General features: G+C 40.9%; 1 protein-coding gene across 1 annotated transcript; it reads left to right on the top strand.

The window, feature by feature from the left end:
- Positions 1-5,654: 5,654 nt before the first annotated feature.
- fam180a (family with sequence similarity 180 member A) lies at positions 5,655-15,298 on the top strand. Its single transcript, XM_072673821.1, has 3 exons — positions 5,655-5,822; positions 10,806-10,903; positions 14,133-15,298. The coding sequence occupies exons 1-3, from the start codon at positions 5,744-5,746 to the stop codon at positions 14,460-14,462; spliced, it is 507 nt and encodes a 168-aa protein (XP_072529922.1). The 5' UTR covers positions 5,655-5,743; the 3' UTR covers positions 14,463-15,298.
- Positions 15,299-15,644: the final 346 nt, after the last annotated feature.

Below are 15,644 nucleotides of genomic sequence, written 5' to 3'. Positions count from 1 at the left end.
ACTATAAAACTTTCCACCAGATAGATTTTTCTTTGTCCATGTGGTCAGCTGCTAACTTCAGGAGTTGAAGGAGTTGGTTTGGGAGCAGGGGATTTTTTCTTGGACAGAACCTTCTCAGTCCATATCGTTACAAAACATGCACTTGGTGTTCCAAAAGTTTCAGAAACACCACGAAAAAAATGTTTTCTTAGGTTGACAGGTTGTATCGTCTTTCAGAGCTTGGTAAAGTGCTATAACTTGTACTTGTGAACAGAGAAGTTATTAGCCGTATGGTTGTTGAACATTAGTATTGCTAAACATACACATGTACTTCTGTCTTCATTCTGTCACAGAACTCAAGTCACATCTTTCTGCTTGACGCATGTGGGTATTTCTGTCATAAAAATGAGCAGGAACCGAACATGTCTCTGGAAGTAAGCTGAAGTAAGTATCTGAATGCTAATTCAATGTTAGCAATATTACATCATACAAAAATTAATTATACTATTGTTATACAGCACTGGACATCAATACACCGCCAATATTAGCTTCTCCTCCTTGTTTGGATTATTGTTTACATGTACAGTGCCCTCCATAATTATTGGCACCCCTGGTTAAGATGTGTTCTTTAGCTTCTAATAAATTGAGTTTTTTTCTAAATAATATAGGACCACGATGGAAAAAAGTAAAAATCCAACCTTTAACTCAAGTGAATTTATTCAGTAGGAAAAAAATCCCACATTAAGAAATAATTGTTTAACATCAAATCATGTGTGCCACAATTATTGGCACCCCTGATGTTAATACTTTGTACAACCCCCTTTTGCCAACAAAACAGCATCTAATCTTCTCTTATAATGTTTCACAAGATGGGAGAATACAGATAGAGGGATCTTTGACCATTCCTCTTTGCACAATCTCTCTAAATCATCCAGCGACCTGGGTCCTCTCCTCTGCACTCTCCTCTTCAGCTCACCCCACAGGTTTTCAATGAGGTTGAGGTCTGGGGACTGAGATGGCCATGGGAGGAGCTTGATTCTGTGTGTGGTGAACCATTTCTGTGTAGATTTGGCCATATGTTTTGGGTCATTATCTTGTTGAAAGACCTAGTGACGACCCATCTTCAGCTTTTGGGCAGAAGCCACCAGATTTTGTTTTAAAATGTCCTGGTATTTCAAAGCATTCATGATGCCATGCACCCTAACAAGGTTCCCAGGGCCTTTGGAAGAGAAACAGGCCCACAGCATCACTGATCCTCCCCCATATCACAGTGGGCATGAGGTGCTTTTCTGCATACTCAGCTCTTGTGTTACGCCAGACCCACTTAGAGCATTTGTTGCCAAAAAGCTCTATCTTAGTTTCATCTGACCAAAGCACACGGTCCCAGTTGAAGTTTTAGTACTGCTTAGCAAACTCCAGACGTTTATGATTGTGATTGCGAAAAGTTTTTTTTTCTGTGCATGCCTCCCATGCCTCGGCATGCAGATAGCGCCTGATGGTTGTTTTGGAGACTTTGTGACCCCAAGAAGCTACCATTTGTTGCAATTCTGTAACAGTGAGCTTTGGAGACCTTTTTATTTCTCTTATCATCCTCCTCACTGTGCGTGGTGGTAAAATAAACTTGCGTCCTCGTCCAGGCTTGTTTACCACTGTTCCAGTTGTTTTAAACTTCTTAATAATTCCTCTGACAGTAGATATGGACAGGTGGAGGTGAGTGGCTATTTTCTTGTAGCCATTGCCTGACTTGTGGAGGTCAACACACATCTGCCTTACTTAAATGGTATGTTCCTTTGTCTTTCCCATGTTGAAGAGAAATGGCCTCTGTGTCACATCATATTTATATCTGATCAACTTCGTAAACTACTGTAGAATTGACAGAAATACTTTAATTACATTTATTTCCTTAGAAATGTTAGGGGTGCCAATAATTGTGGAACAGGTGATTTTATGAAGAATAATTATTTCTTAGTCAGATTTTTTTTTCCTCTTAAAATTCACTTAAGGTTGGATTTTACTGTTTTTTCCATCGTGGTCCTATATCATTTAGAAAAAAACTCAATTTATTAAAAGCTAAAGAACACATCTTAACCAGGGGTGCCAATAATTATGGAGGGCACTGTAACACACCAATATACTCCTGCCTGATTGGCTAAACGCAATGCTGAGCCTGCACTCATTTGCATTAAAAGTTAAAATTGGCTGAATGTCAGATCATTTATTATGCTCTCATATTGTCAATAGCTGTCAATTCAAATAAGGCCTAAGGACATACGCCCTGAGACTTTACCACTACATGGACATCCAAGCTTTTAAACATGCCACAACTTCTTCATTAGATATAACATTACTAATTTAAGAAACCAGTGCAAGAATCGGACAAAGCAGAAGACAAGGCAGTCGTCAAGGTTGTCTGCTTCCATTTTGCCAGTAGATTTTTTCTGTGTATCAGTGATAATTACAAAAACTTTGTAATACATATACATATATGTATTACATATATTTATGTATACTTATAAAGATAAGCTCAACATGCACACATTTACTAATAACAGCATTCTCCGTTCTGTACATATTGATCCTTTTACCTATTCATTCCATTAAGTTCTGGTGCCTGCACACTAGAAACTCATTACTACAAAGCCTGGCCTGGGGATCAATCCGTTGGCCAAGTTCCTCTGGGCAAATATTAGTGCTGATCATGGAGAAAACTGATATTGGACCCAGCAGGATCAGCCACCAAGCAACCGTTGTACTCAGTTGTGTTGGAAAGTACAAGGGCAGCACCACTCAGAGCCCATATGGCTTTCTGGAGAGCTTTTCACGAACATCTGTTGTGACTGAGTGCAAATGGCGGAATATTAGAGCTGAGAGACAAAAAGGGCTGGAAACCACATTATGAATGAGGGAAGGGTTCGAAAGTCACTTAATAAGGTACTTGGCACTAGAGGCCAATTAGATTCTTGTAATTCTACACAGTAGTTCTTCTATTGCTGTTGATTTATTCACCTGCCATATGTTCAGTATTAGCAAAGACAGACTTTCCAAAAGGCTACAGTCTGCTTAAGCAGTGAACTACACAAACACTCATTAACACGCTGGCTTTGGAACAAAATAAAGTTAGTATTTTTCTATGGCACATCTGAAATTATTTTGTCTCTGAAAAAAAAGGTTTTGAGTTTGCAACTGGAGATGGTTTTGTGTTTTCTCTCTCGTTACTGTGGAACTCTGTGAGTTTCGTCTTGCAGCCGCATCGGACACTGGGCCAATGAAAACAGAGCGTTCTGAATTCCTGAAGCAGAGTCGTCTCACAGCATTCTGCATGCCCAAGAGGCTCACCTCTGCCAGTGTGCTGGAAACACAGCAGCTCATGCTCGTGTTGCTAATCTTTCTTTATTATATTTGTGTGAAACAGCATGGCTCCAGATGACATGCTGCACTACACAAGATCTCATCTGAGAAGTTAATAAACAGACATGGCAGTGATCCTGCACCTGTGTGAAATGACTTGCTCGCTGGTGCAATGCTGCAGCAGCTGCTGATATAAGTGAAGCAGTTGAGTACTAAAGGAAACATGGAAATTAAAAACATGTAAGAATCACCATTACAGAAAATACAAAATGTTCAGATGTCAGAAATTGTAATTTTACAGGGAATATAATAAAAATATGATATAATAGGGAAAACATATGCTTAACTTTCAATAACTTTTTCAGTTGTGACCCATTGTAAAGGTCAGCTGACAGCTGACACATAAAAAAGGTTTGTGTTTGTGTGGATTATTTGTAATGATCATTTTCCAACCTCTCCTTGTCTTCTCCTAAAAGTGTCCCACGCTTGCAAACTGTTTATTTTGACATAGTGGAATTCTGCTGAGAACTGAAACTGGACTCAAAAATGTGCCGATTTTAAAAGACCAAAACTGTTACCTAGTCTGTAGTCTTGATGGAATAATATTTACAGCCCCAAAATTTTCCCACTGGAAAAGCACCTACTAGTCCTAGTCGAAGTTGGTGAAACGATGAAGCGCAAATGAGCAGGTACCGTGCTAGGCTAAAAGATAACACTAGCCAAAAAGCTTTTACCATCTCTTCTCCACAACATCCGTTGCTTTAAAAACAACAGGAACTACCTGACACTAGTATTAACACATCAGGGGTGGATTCCCAAAAGTATCACAATAAAGAAATATTTCTTTGATATTAATTTTCTAAACTTCATGCTTAAGGAAAAGGTTGGATACATTTAAGACACACTCATCCGGAGCGACTTACAAAAGTGCTTCACTGTTTACTCATAAAACACCCTTTGCTAGTTTGTATTGGCTAGGATCCAAAAGATACCTCTAAGCTTAGATACTAATAAACACAAAAGTCAACATTGAGACCACAGTACTCGACACCACACTTCGCCCAAGGACTCTTAGAAGAGTTCTTTCCACCACTTCGGTGCCAGGACAGAAAACAACCTGGATGTTTGTCTTCTGTGGATCTTAAAGAATGGCTCTTGGTAAAGACTGACTTTTAACCATTGCCATCAGGTATGGAGGGGCTAAGACAAACTGTCATTCTTTAAAAATCTTTAGAAGACTTTTCAGATTTTTCTTCTTAAATTATAAGAACAATTGTCTGATTTAACAGGATTAACTGGAGATCTTAAAGTACTATTAGTTTCTGCATAAGAAAGATCACTTGTAGCTCTGCTGTACTTAAAATGTTTGAAAGCTTAGCTTGATTCCGTTTTCCTACATTTTGCTTTCCATTGCACAGATTAAACTGAATATTGCTTGGAATTATTTATAATTAGCTACACCTGGCCTAAATACGAAAGCCATGCCGAATGTCTTAACAAAATAGAATTCTAAGAGAATATCTAAGAACTTCTTAAATATTTTCGGAGAATTGCATATAAGAATATTCCTATCAACCTCTACCTCTAGTGTTTCTCTTAAAATCCTTTATAATTTTTTTCTTAAGGAAGCTTTTGTGAATCCAGCCCCTGAACTGCTTTGCTGCGTAAGGAAACCTAATCTGGGGAAGCTAATTGCACACCACAAGGACATTGACACTATCAGTGAGGCTAAAGGATAATGAAAAAAAAAAATATTACAATATGCTTGCTACAGTGCCTAAAAACAAAGCTATGCTATGTGGTTCATATGAGCATTTGCGGTGACTTAAACCAGCCAATATAGGCAAATATTGTTGTAAAAACGTATCAAGGCATTTTTCACCCCAACCATTTTACATACATGTTACATATTTACTACTTTTATGAGTTATATGAACTCTACCCATGTTTGCAAAGTACATGCAACTCTTAGTGAGTTATATCCAACATACAATTTTTGTTTTACATAATATCCTCCTTTAAAAAGGAGCGGAAGAAGCTCTGGTGATAAAGAATGCAGTGGCTTTGCCGGTAGTCAGCAGTCAGCAGACTTCCAGCCAGGTAAGGCAGCAGTTAGATGGACAGGCAAGCAGGCCGGCTGTCTTTGAGCTTATGATGACTTCCAGATGATCATCACATTCACACAACAATTCTCCTTCAGTCCGAGAAAAAGAGAGAGAGGGGATGTTTGCTGGAGAGGAAGAGGAGGAGAGCTGAGCCAGGAGGAGGAGAATGGGAGTAAAGAGTTGGGGCCAGTGTGTGTGTGTGTGTGATGTGCAGGGATTGTTTATTACTGTCCTGAATGTCTGGAGCCAGGCCCCGGTGATATACACTAACTGCAGAAGACGCAGAGAAGCCTTGAGAGACGAAGGAGAATATGGAGACAGCAGCCCTCGTGATTGTGTGTTTGGTCCTCTGCCATCTGTCCATATCTGCTGCACTGCACTGGAGGAAAGGTAAGACTGGATGGCAAATAAGACAAGCTTGATGAGAATGCAAATGAGAATGCATAAGAGCACTTGACGGTGTGCGACTAGAATAAAGAAATAGGCTCTAAAAATTGTTCTAAAAATCACTTGGTGCAATTTGGTTTCAGCAGATGGCTCCTCGGATGCGGTTTGTTTTGTCTGGACGTCCAGCAAATAGTCTGAAGGAAATAGTTTCAATACCATCTTATGCGGCAAACAGCTTCCCTGTTTCTATTCAGGGACAAAAGCAGATGGGACGGAATGTTTCTTTTCCGATTTTGTGCTCTTGGCAATGAACTTTTAGCAATTCCGTTATGACTTGGACCAAACTCAAAAAAGCAGTAGTTCTTGAGGCTCCCATTAGAACGCAAATACTGTTTCCACAAAGGCACCCAATGTCCCAAACAAACACTTTGCAAGGAAGCTGAGCCAAAATGATCTCCAATGTCTGCTACCAGCAAGTCAGAAAGGGTCAGGCAGAGTGAACTCCACTTAACTACTGTGAAAGAATGGCTCCTTATGAGTAATAAACAAAAACACAGTTTGGAAATCCTATGCTATGGGTCCTTTCTTTTCCTGTGCACACTGACAAATAGGCCGAACAGGAGCTGATTCTGATTACCTGTCTAAAAAAAAAATTGAGGAGGGATCTTTCTGAACTTCTTTGCAGTTCAACCATGACTGTTTGTAAAGGACAAATTGTCCTGCTACATCTTAAACCCGCAGACAAACTGTTCCTTTGGACTGGTGGTGGGGCCATAATGTGGTGAGTTTTTACTCACCGGCTTTGGCTTGACCTCTGTATATCTAACTGACATATCATTACAATTCAGCACTCAGGGGTAGATAGAAAACACTATTTTACATCCCGCTCTCTCCAAGGGCACAGCATTTTTCAGGAAGTGTCATGTCCTCGTCACCAGTGTCCTCATGCCTGTGTTGGGCTAGAACTCCAAATATTTGTGATGAGCTGGCCTGGTCATGGCAGCTGGCTAAGTCACTCAATTACTAATAGGACGTTAACCTCCAAATGGAATTTTGAACATGAAGACTGGATCCATCTTTGGCCAAAATTCCCCTATATGTAAAAACTCTAATTAAAGCTACTTATGCAGAACTGTGTATCCAGGAAACTGAAAATATTTGCGTTTGCGGCATTTAGCTGACGCTCTTATCCAGAGCAACTTACAAGGTTACTCATATTACTGAGGTGGGCCAATGCAGTGTTAGGAGTCGTGCCCAAGGACTCTTATTGGTGTAGCACAGCATAGTCACCCAGAATGGTAATCGAACCCCAGTCACCCACGTGGTGAGGTAGCTCACTGGCAGGTAGTGATGTTATCTGTTGCACCACACCAACCACCGCACCAACTATCATTTCAAAATATAATTTCAGAACCTTATATTGTATCATGTATGTTATGGTATATACTCATATTCACCCAGTATGGTCATAAAAAAGCCCAAATACACTATGGGCCAGTTGTCTGTCTCATATGTTATAAGTGTATGAGTTTGAATTTGTAGACACCTGCTCATCCATAGTTTTGTTTGTTGCCCTTTGCTGCAGTAACAGTCTCTTCTGTTCTGAGAGGATTTATCACCAGAGGATGGACCACTGTGGTAGGGATTTCATTGCATTAAGCCATGGGAGCTTTAGTAAGATCAGGAATTGATGTTTGATGATCGGTTCTGGATCACACAACCCACCCCAAGAGTCTGTTAACACCTAACATTAACATGCATTTTGTTTCTGGATTGTATCTGGACCCACTTTGACCGAATGTGTCTACAGTGTGATTAGATGAGATCTGATCTTTGATTTGAGATTTGATTTTCTTGCGTAAAAAACTAATTCAACACATCCTTAATTTTCCCTTCACTTCCTTTAAACAGCAGTTTCTCATAAAAACTGTCCTGCTCTGGGAGACTGTGAACAGTTTAGAGGAATGGTGGGGGTTCTACAACACGATGGAACAATAGTCGGTTCTTACATTCTCATAACAGCTCAATCAGAAAATATGCCAGACTATTTAAACCACAAAGAGAACAAATGCTTTAATACTGCTCTCTCCTACCAGTAAATAAGCACACAAACACCTTCACACACACACAGAGCAAGAGACAGATTTTGCTACAGCTCAAGGCCTGCCAGTGACTTTGCCCAACCAAGTGGTAGCCCATATCCGAGTGTACTTTCTCAAGGTGTGAGCACAAGGCAGACCCCTACCAGTTTCCAGACTGGCTTTCCTAATGCCCCAAGTGGTCAATATGGTGCCAGCATAACATCTAGTAGCCTAAGGCCTGCAAGTGACTTTGCCCAACCAAGTGGAGGCCAATATCAGAGTGTACCTTCTCAAGATGGAAGCACAAGGCAGACCCCTACCAGTTTCCAGACTGGCTTTCCTAGTGCCCCAAGTAGTCAATATGGTGCCAGTATAGCATCTAGCAGCCAAAGGCCTGCAAGTGACTTTGCCCAACCAAGTGGTAGCCCATATCCGAGTGTACTTTCTCAAGGTGTGAGCACAAGGCAGACCCCTACCAGTTTCCAGACTGGCTTTCCTAGTGCCCCAAGTGGTCAATATGGTGCCAGTATAGCATCTAGCAGCCAAAGGCCTGCAAGTGACTTTGCCCAACCAAGTGGTAGCCCATATCCGAGTGTACTTTCTCAAGGTGTGAGCACAAGGCAGACCCCTACTAGTTTCCAGACAGGCTTTTCTAGTGCCCTGTCCCAAGTTCCTAGTGTCCCAAGGGGTCAATATGGTGCCAGCATAACATCTAGTAAGCCCTGCAAGTGACTTTGCCCAACCAAGTGGTAGCCCATATCCGAGTGTACTTTCTCAAGGTGTGAGCACAAGGCAGACCCCTACCAGTTTCCAGACTGGCTTTCCTAGTGCCCCAAGTGGTCAATATGGTGCCAGTATAGCATCTAGCAGCCAAAGGCCTGCAAGTGACTTTGCCCAACCAAGTGGTAGCCCATATCCGAGTGTACTTTCTCAAGGTTTGAGCACAAGGCAGACCCCTACTAGTTTCCAGACAGGCTTTTCTAGTGCCCTGTCCCAAGTTCCTAGTGTCCCAAGGGGTCAATATGGTGCCAGCATAACATCTAGTAAGCCCTGCAAGTGACTTTGCCCAACCAAGTGGTAGCCCATATCCGAGTGTACTTTCTCAAGGTGTGAGCACAAGGCAGACCCCTACCAGTTTCCAGACTGGCTTTCCTAGTGCCCCAAGTGGTCAATATGGTGCCAGTATAGCATCTAGCAGCCAAAGGCCTGCAAGTGACTTTGCCCAACCAAGTGGTAGCCCATATCCGAGTGTACTTTCTCAAGGTTTGAGCACAAGGCAGACCCCTACTAGTTTCCAGACAGGCTTTTCTAGTGCCCTGTCCCAAGTTCCTAGTGTCCCAAGGGGTCAATATGGTGCCAGCATAACATCTAGTAAGCCCTGCAAGTGACTTTGCCCAACTAAGTGGAGGCCAATATCAGAGTGTACCTTCTCAAGGTGTAAGCGTGGGGCAAACCTCTGGTTTTGAGGGTGGCTTTCAGGGCATGCAGTCTCAAGTTGCCAGTGCCCTAAGTGGTCAATATGGAGCCTCAGGGTTTGAAGCATCCACTCCAGTAAGTCGTCTGTCTGTGGCCCGTGTGTGGCCTCAAGAGCTTTCTAACAGCAATGTTGATGTGCAGAACCAGGATACCCAAATGCAGCCTAGTTTCAGCCAGTCAGGATCTGATTCAGTGGCACAAGTAACATCTAGTGGCTCCTCTTTGGTTTCACCAGGCTTCTACAGTGGTGCTGCAAACCCAAGCTCAACTGGCTATAACTTCGCTCAGGGCCTGAATGGTGCTTCTTACAGGTCTGCTACAGGGTTTCTGCACAGTATGACTCTTCAGTTAAGCATTGAATATCTACCTAATGCACATCTGACTGGTTTATTGGCCTTGTTAACTTGCTTGTTAACATGCTTTGTCAGTGTACTGTTTTTCTAATAAATGTCTTGCCATTATTTGTGCTCTGCATGAATTCTTTTGCTTATGAAGCCTGGGACTTGATGGTTAGTGCACTTCCTCTTTTAGAAGGGGTCATCAGTGTTTCAAACTGCTTTAAAGCTAGCATTTTCCTGAAGGCAGTTAATGACAATTTATCTGCATATTGCTGTGATGTTTGGCAGTAAACTTATTCCTCATTAGGTATATCAGTTAAAATGAGTAACATTTTGTATACCTTCCTATAAATTGGTTTGACTTTCTACATGCTGTATTGACAAATTTGAGGTACCCACCATCTTGTTACTCAAGTGATGTTGGGACAGTGTTTGGTGAATGGATTGCATTCCACCACTCTCTGTCACATTTACTTGGAAGTCTGGCAGACAGCGAATTTAAATCATGTGCCTTACTAGAGAATTGAAATGCTATGTGACAGCTTACTGGGTTCCATGGAAAGTGCATGAAACAGTGTCCTGCTCACTCGCTCTCTCTCTCTTTCTTTTTTTTCAAATGCTGCATAAAATCAATGCTAAATCTGGATTTTAGAAATCCCAGCCTTTCATATTTTCCAAATTTTAGAGTGTCCAGGAAAAAAAGGACACATGGTCACCTTATACTATCATGACTTAGCATATAGAACTGTGGGATGAATCAGGTGGTCCCCGTTTGGTCTGACTGCAGACTTGATGAGAAGCAGATACAGCAATAGGAGCCTGCCACACAGATGCTTGCTTTGAAATTCCCACAGTGGAGTTGTCTGAGGAGCTTTAGAGAAAAGCTGTGACCTGTAAGCAGTTGAGGCATGTCCCTGATGTAGCCTCAACCTGCCAATCAAAGGGCGCATAACTTGCAGACAGTCCATCAGCCTTCTCCTACCAGATGTTTAGAGTGTTCAGGGTTAAGGTCTGTCACAGCTAAGAGCGAAGATAAACCTTTGACTTTCTCACTTTTTGCACTCACTGACCTGAACCCCTATCTTCCTCAGCACTGTACCCATCTGCCTTCAGAGTAAAGAGGGGAACTCCCACTCTACTTAACCCCTCCATCCAAAGATCTGTGGAGGACACAGACTTGCTCTATGAGGTATGTTTCCTCCAGTATTGTCTTCCTTATTTCAATGGGAGGTCAGTATGTTTCTCCATTTTTATTTTGGGCCAGGTGGTTTAACTTTTAATAAGCTAAGTGAGAACAAGAGGACAGCAACATATCATGAGTTGTAAAGGTACTCTGGCAAGCATCACACAAAAACAGTTGTACTAACATCAAATAAAGCACACAACAGTCACAACATAGCAGTGTAGCGGGACCTTGTAAAAGTTGCTCTGCATATCTAACATGTTTCTGGTGAAACTGCAACTGACAAAAAATTGGTATTTCAATGTGTCCATAACACATGTGTGTGTTTTAAATGGCACCATGTTCATGTCTGATATTTACTTCTGTAATTTTGCACTGAAGCTATGGCGTTAATGTGGCCTGTAATGGAAGCTTATACCCCACAGAAAAACAAAAAAGCACAAAATATTTAGCTCCAAACTGCTCAAACCCATATATAAATGAATCACAGAATTCTGTTCTGTGGAGTTATGAAAGAAAACTGGAACTTGTCAGGCCCATGAATTAGTGGTATGTCTGGAGAAAGAAAGAATGAAGCATACGCTGAACGAACACCCTGCTTACAGTGAAGCATGGCGGTGGCTCAGTGATGGTCTGGGGCTGCTTTGCTTCCTCTGGCACTGGAAAACATGCAGCATGTGGAAGGACAGGATGGATTCAATCAAGTATCAGGAAAATGTCATGCTTTCTGTGAGGAAGCCATAATTTGGGCGTCACAGGACCTTCCAACAGAACACCTGGAAGAATTTGGAGTGGTTGTCACAGTCGCCTGACCTGAACCCAATAATATTACTGAGCTGCAGAGCGTTGCCCTTGAGAAATGGGCTAAGATTCCTCAGGAACTGGACAAATACGTCTCTCCTTTAACCCAAACATAGTTTGCAGCAGGTCATAACAGCCAAAAGGGAGCTCAACTAAGTATTAGGGATGCTTGTCATGAAGGGAATTTGGAGAAAGCAAATGACCAATTTGATGTGGAAGGTTTGTACATTTTGCAAATAAACCTAATTTGCAATGGACGTTGAATGGTTTAGACTGCAACTGTACAGAACAGTATCTCATAACATCTTGGCTGATTGACTATGTTTGGGTTAAGGGAGAGACGTTTTTGCCCAGTTCCTTGAATCAGTATTAAAGTACAAATGACACTTGCCACATACACTAAAATGTACAACATTAAGTCCTTAAACTCAGGTAGGCCAATATGTTGTAGCTGTTCATACATCAACCTTTTCTGTCTGACTCATACTTTTTTTTCCAATACTTGTATCCATCAACTCCTCACTGAGGTAAACAGTGTCTTGGACAGAGCTAATGCAAGCAATGATGCATCATTAGACAGTCAACAAACTTGCACCTACAGACTCTTCCTGTTTCTTCTTTAGCAGTCCTGAGCCCCGTCTCTGCACTGCTGCTTCGAAGCAAACTAATTAGGCTGCTCCTGAACACACTGCAGAAGACTGGCTCTCTTCAGAAAGTACGAGGAGAGAAATGAAATTCCCATCATTGCTTCCACAATTGTGTTTTTCATAAAAGCAGTATGAAGGTTAAAAAGAAGGAGTGAGAAATGGTAAAAACAGAGAGAATCTGAATAACTTTGATAACTCAGGCCCTGTTCAACCTGGGTGAATGGGCTTTAACAGAAAACGTAGGCTACAACTCTGTAAAAAGAATGTGGTCTAGTACTATAAAATACTTTACAACAGAGGTCACTAATAGGTGAACCTCTGTCCCAGTCTGGACCCAGATGCTGTCCTCTCTAGATCTGCACCTGCAACCGGTATATTGAAAATTATAGTTTGCCAGAGAGTTTATTTTAATCAACATAACTTTCTATCCTTTTCGATACAGGTTTACCTTCTCAGTTGTGCTAAGTAATAAGTTACCAAGTAATCGGTTACACTATTATTACTGCTGTTTTGGCTGTACTGGGAGGGCTTTTGGTTGTTGAATCTTGGAGAGATATAGTGTTTACTCAAATACGGTCAAATGCATCTCAGACCACCTTCTGAAGTGCGTCTTGGTTTGTGTTTATACTTGCATTTTTATGTGACTTGGCCTGATCCAGATAAGACCCTGATACTCAAGGCGCATTAAGTGTCCAGGTCTAAACAGGGTCTTGGTTTCCTCTGTCCAAAAAATCTTGTTTCTATTGTTCTTATTAGTGTTGCTGAGCTCACCAGTGCATTCCTTCTTTTCAAGAATAAAGAAATTGTTAATTTGGCGACTCCTAACGTGTCTGTATCTCTCTGATAATGGTGGCCCTTCACTTGCATTCATGCCTCTCTGGACAGCATATTGAGAGTTCCCATAAATACAGTATTCAATACAGATTTAACAATTGGAATCAACTCCAGAGTTTGTATTTCCCAGATGTGTCATGAAATAAAAAGAGAACAGACCACAATTGGCCATCAACTTCGATTCGGTCAGTTGATTCCTTTGTTGTGGTGTATAGAGACACACATGACATACTAGTTCAAATACTCGGCATGTAACTTATTTCGGGTCAGTATGAGTTGCAAATCCTAGCAAATAAGCATGATATATTTCCAAGTGAAACATCATATCAGGGAAGATCTATGAGCTGGAGACTTGGAGGTTGTGCTTTATGAACTACACTGAGCCCACAGCTTAGCACCACATAGCACAACCTCAAGTGTATTACTGCAATTACATTATAGTTTTAGTACTGATAGTTATTAGATTTTAAAACCATGATGACACAAACAGGCTTAACAAGAAGAAGGTCTCTGATTCAAGCTCTGCTAAATACAGTCAGCCGTCAAAATATAAATTACAGACCTTTTAGCTAATATCGCTGGATGGCAGCTACAAAAAGGAAGCATGAGGTGTTGCTCTATTCAGTGACAGCTTAATGGCATGCTTTGATTGCAAGGTATGTACTTAGTACTGACAGAGATTCTGTCTGAGTGCCTGTCTGCCAATCACATTGCACAGTCAGACCCAGAGTTGACTGTGGCATAATACTAATTATACAGTACATTACTCATGTGCACTACTTCAGCGTTCAGTATAAATTACAGTGAGTGTGTTTAGATTTATCTGTATGGTGCATTATACAGTTGTTCCAGTTATGGTATGGTATACAAGCAATCTATAGATGGGGGGGGGGTGTTCAGGGCTGTTGCTGTAAATATGTCTATATATGTCTGTATGCCTGTCTATGTCTCAGGCGCTGTGGTCAGGGCTGTACTTGGACGCCAGGGAAGGTGTACTTCGTGTGGTCGATGAGGAGTTGGCTTCTCTGCGGCGGCTACAGTCTCTGGAGGTGGTGTGCGAGGACGTCCTTCCGAGAACACTGTCAGACATCCGCCGCCTCTGCCACCAACTGGAACAGCACCGGGGTCACCTAAACAGAGAGGACTTTGAGCGCACTGTGCTCACCATGGTGTACACAGCTCAGAGACTTGCACAGGCAACTCCTGGTCACCAGAGGGAGCTGTGGGCAGACACCTTTCTTCAGCTTTATAAAGCCATTAAAGGAGATCTGAGAGCAGAGTGACTGAACAGTGTGCCCTTAAAGCACAGTGTTCTTTATTTTTTTTTTTTTAATGAATAAACTTTATAATAAGGTGTTAATTACAGGGGGAAATTGTGATTGGGGCTTGTTTTGTTTTTTTTGTTGAAGAACTGTTGTACAAGCTCATTAGATGTACCTATGATGAATAAAACATTGTATGTGACCTATATAGTCAAGTGTTGGACACCCCTGCTTAAATTAGGGCTTTACCTGATCCAGAAATTTGTCAGTCTACATCTGACTGTTTGATATGAACATTCGACTATGTCTTGTTTTTTTTTTTTTTGTTTTTTTTTTGTCATATAGACACTCTGGCATCATTGGCATGAGTGGGAGTGTTGATTTTCAATAATTTCACAATAAATAATAATATCATGGCTGATGCGGGAAATGAATTGGGGTTTATTTGAAGTGCCAACATTTAACGTCTGGCCATCATATGGATTTGTTGGGATATTGAGGCAGGAAGCACACATGTATTTCTATTTTACCCCAGCAGCTCTTATAGCCTATGTATAGTAAATCTGCACAGAATTATCACCTCCAACTGTACTTACATAAATACTGTACTTAGGTAAATACATGAATTATTAGTGTGTAAGGTTATTTAATGACTACTGTTACAGTTTTACTTACAATCTACTCCAGAAATTTGGTTATGAAATGTCTATTCTGGATAGATTTTTTCTGAATTTATTTTACTCAAATTCAGCATCACAAAATACTACAGAATTAAGGAATAATAAAAAAAAACTTTATGTAGAGCATCCTCCAGCATATATCAGCATAGGAGCTGAAGTGTATTAGGGGCTATTGTTTTCTTTGTATGTACTGTTTGTTCTTAATAAAGTGATTAACCTGACTAATCACAAAGCAATGTTGTCACAAAAAATACACAACAAATATTGAAATTTACAAAAGTAGACCGAGTAACAAACTTTGAATGGTTAAAATGTACCTTGATCAATACTGAATATTCCCTTCCTCACAAATAAGAAAGATAGAAAAAAACATTGTGTGTATTAGAGATGAGGAATATGACAATATTTAACTGTATCATAAATTTTTGTTGTCGTAGTACACAATATGCTTTTATGAATGTATTGTGGATATCGTCAGTGCTTAAAGAGCCCTAATTATCTGCACTTTTCATTGACAAAGAAA

The sequence above is a fragment of the Salminus brasiliensis genome, chromosome 2 (genome assembly GCF_030463535.1).
Source record: "Salminus brasiliensis chromosome 2, fSalBra1.hap2, whole genome shotgun sequence".
Taxonomy (NCBI): Eukaryota; Metazoa; Chordata; class Actinopteri; order Characiformes; family Bryconidae; genus Salminus; species Salminus brasiliensis.
Note: the sequence above shows the minus strand (reverse complement) of the source record. Positions and strands in the feature narration are given on the sequence as shown.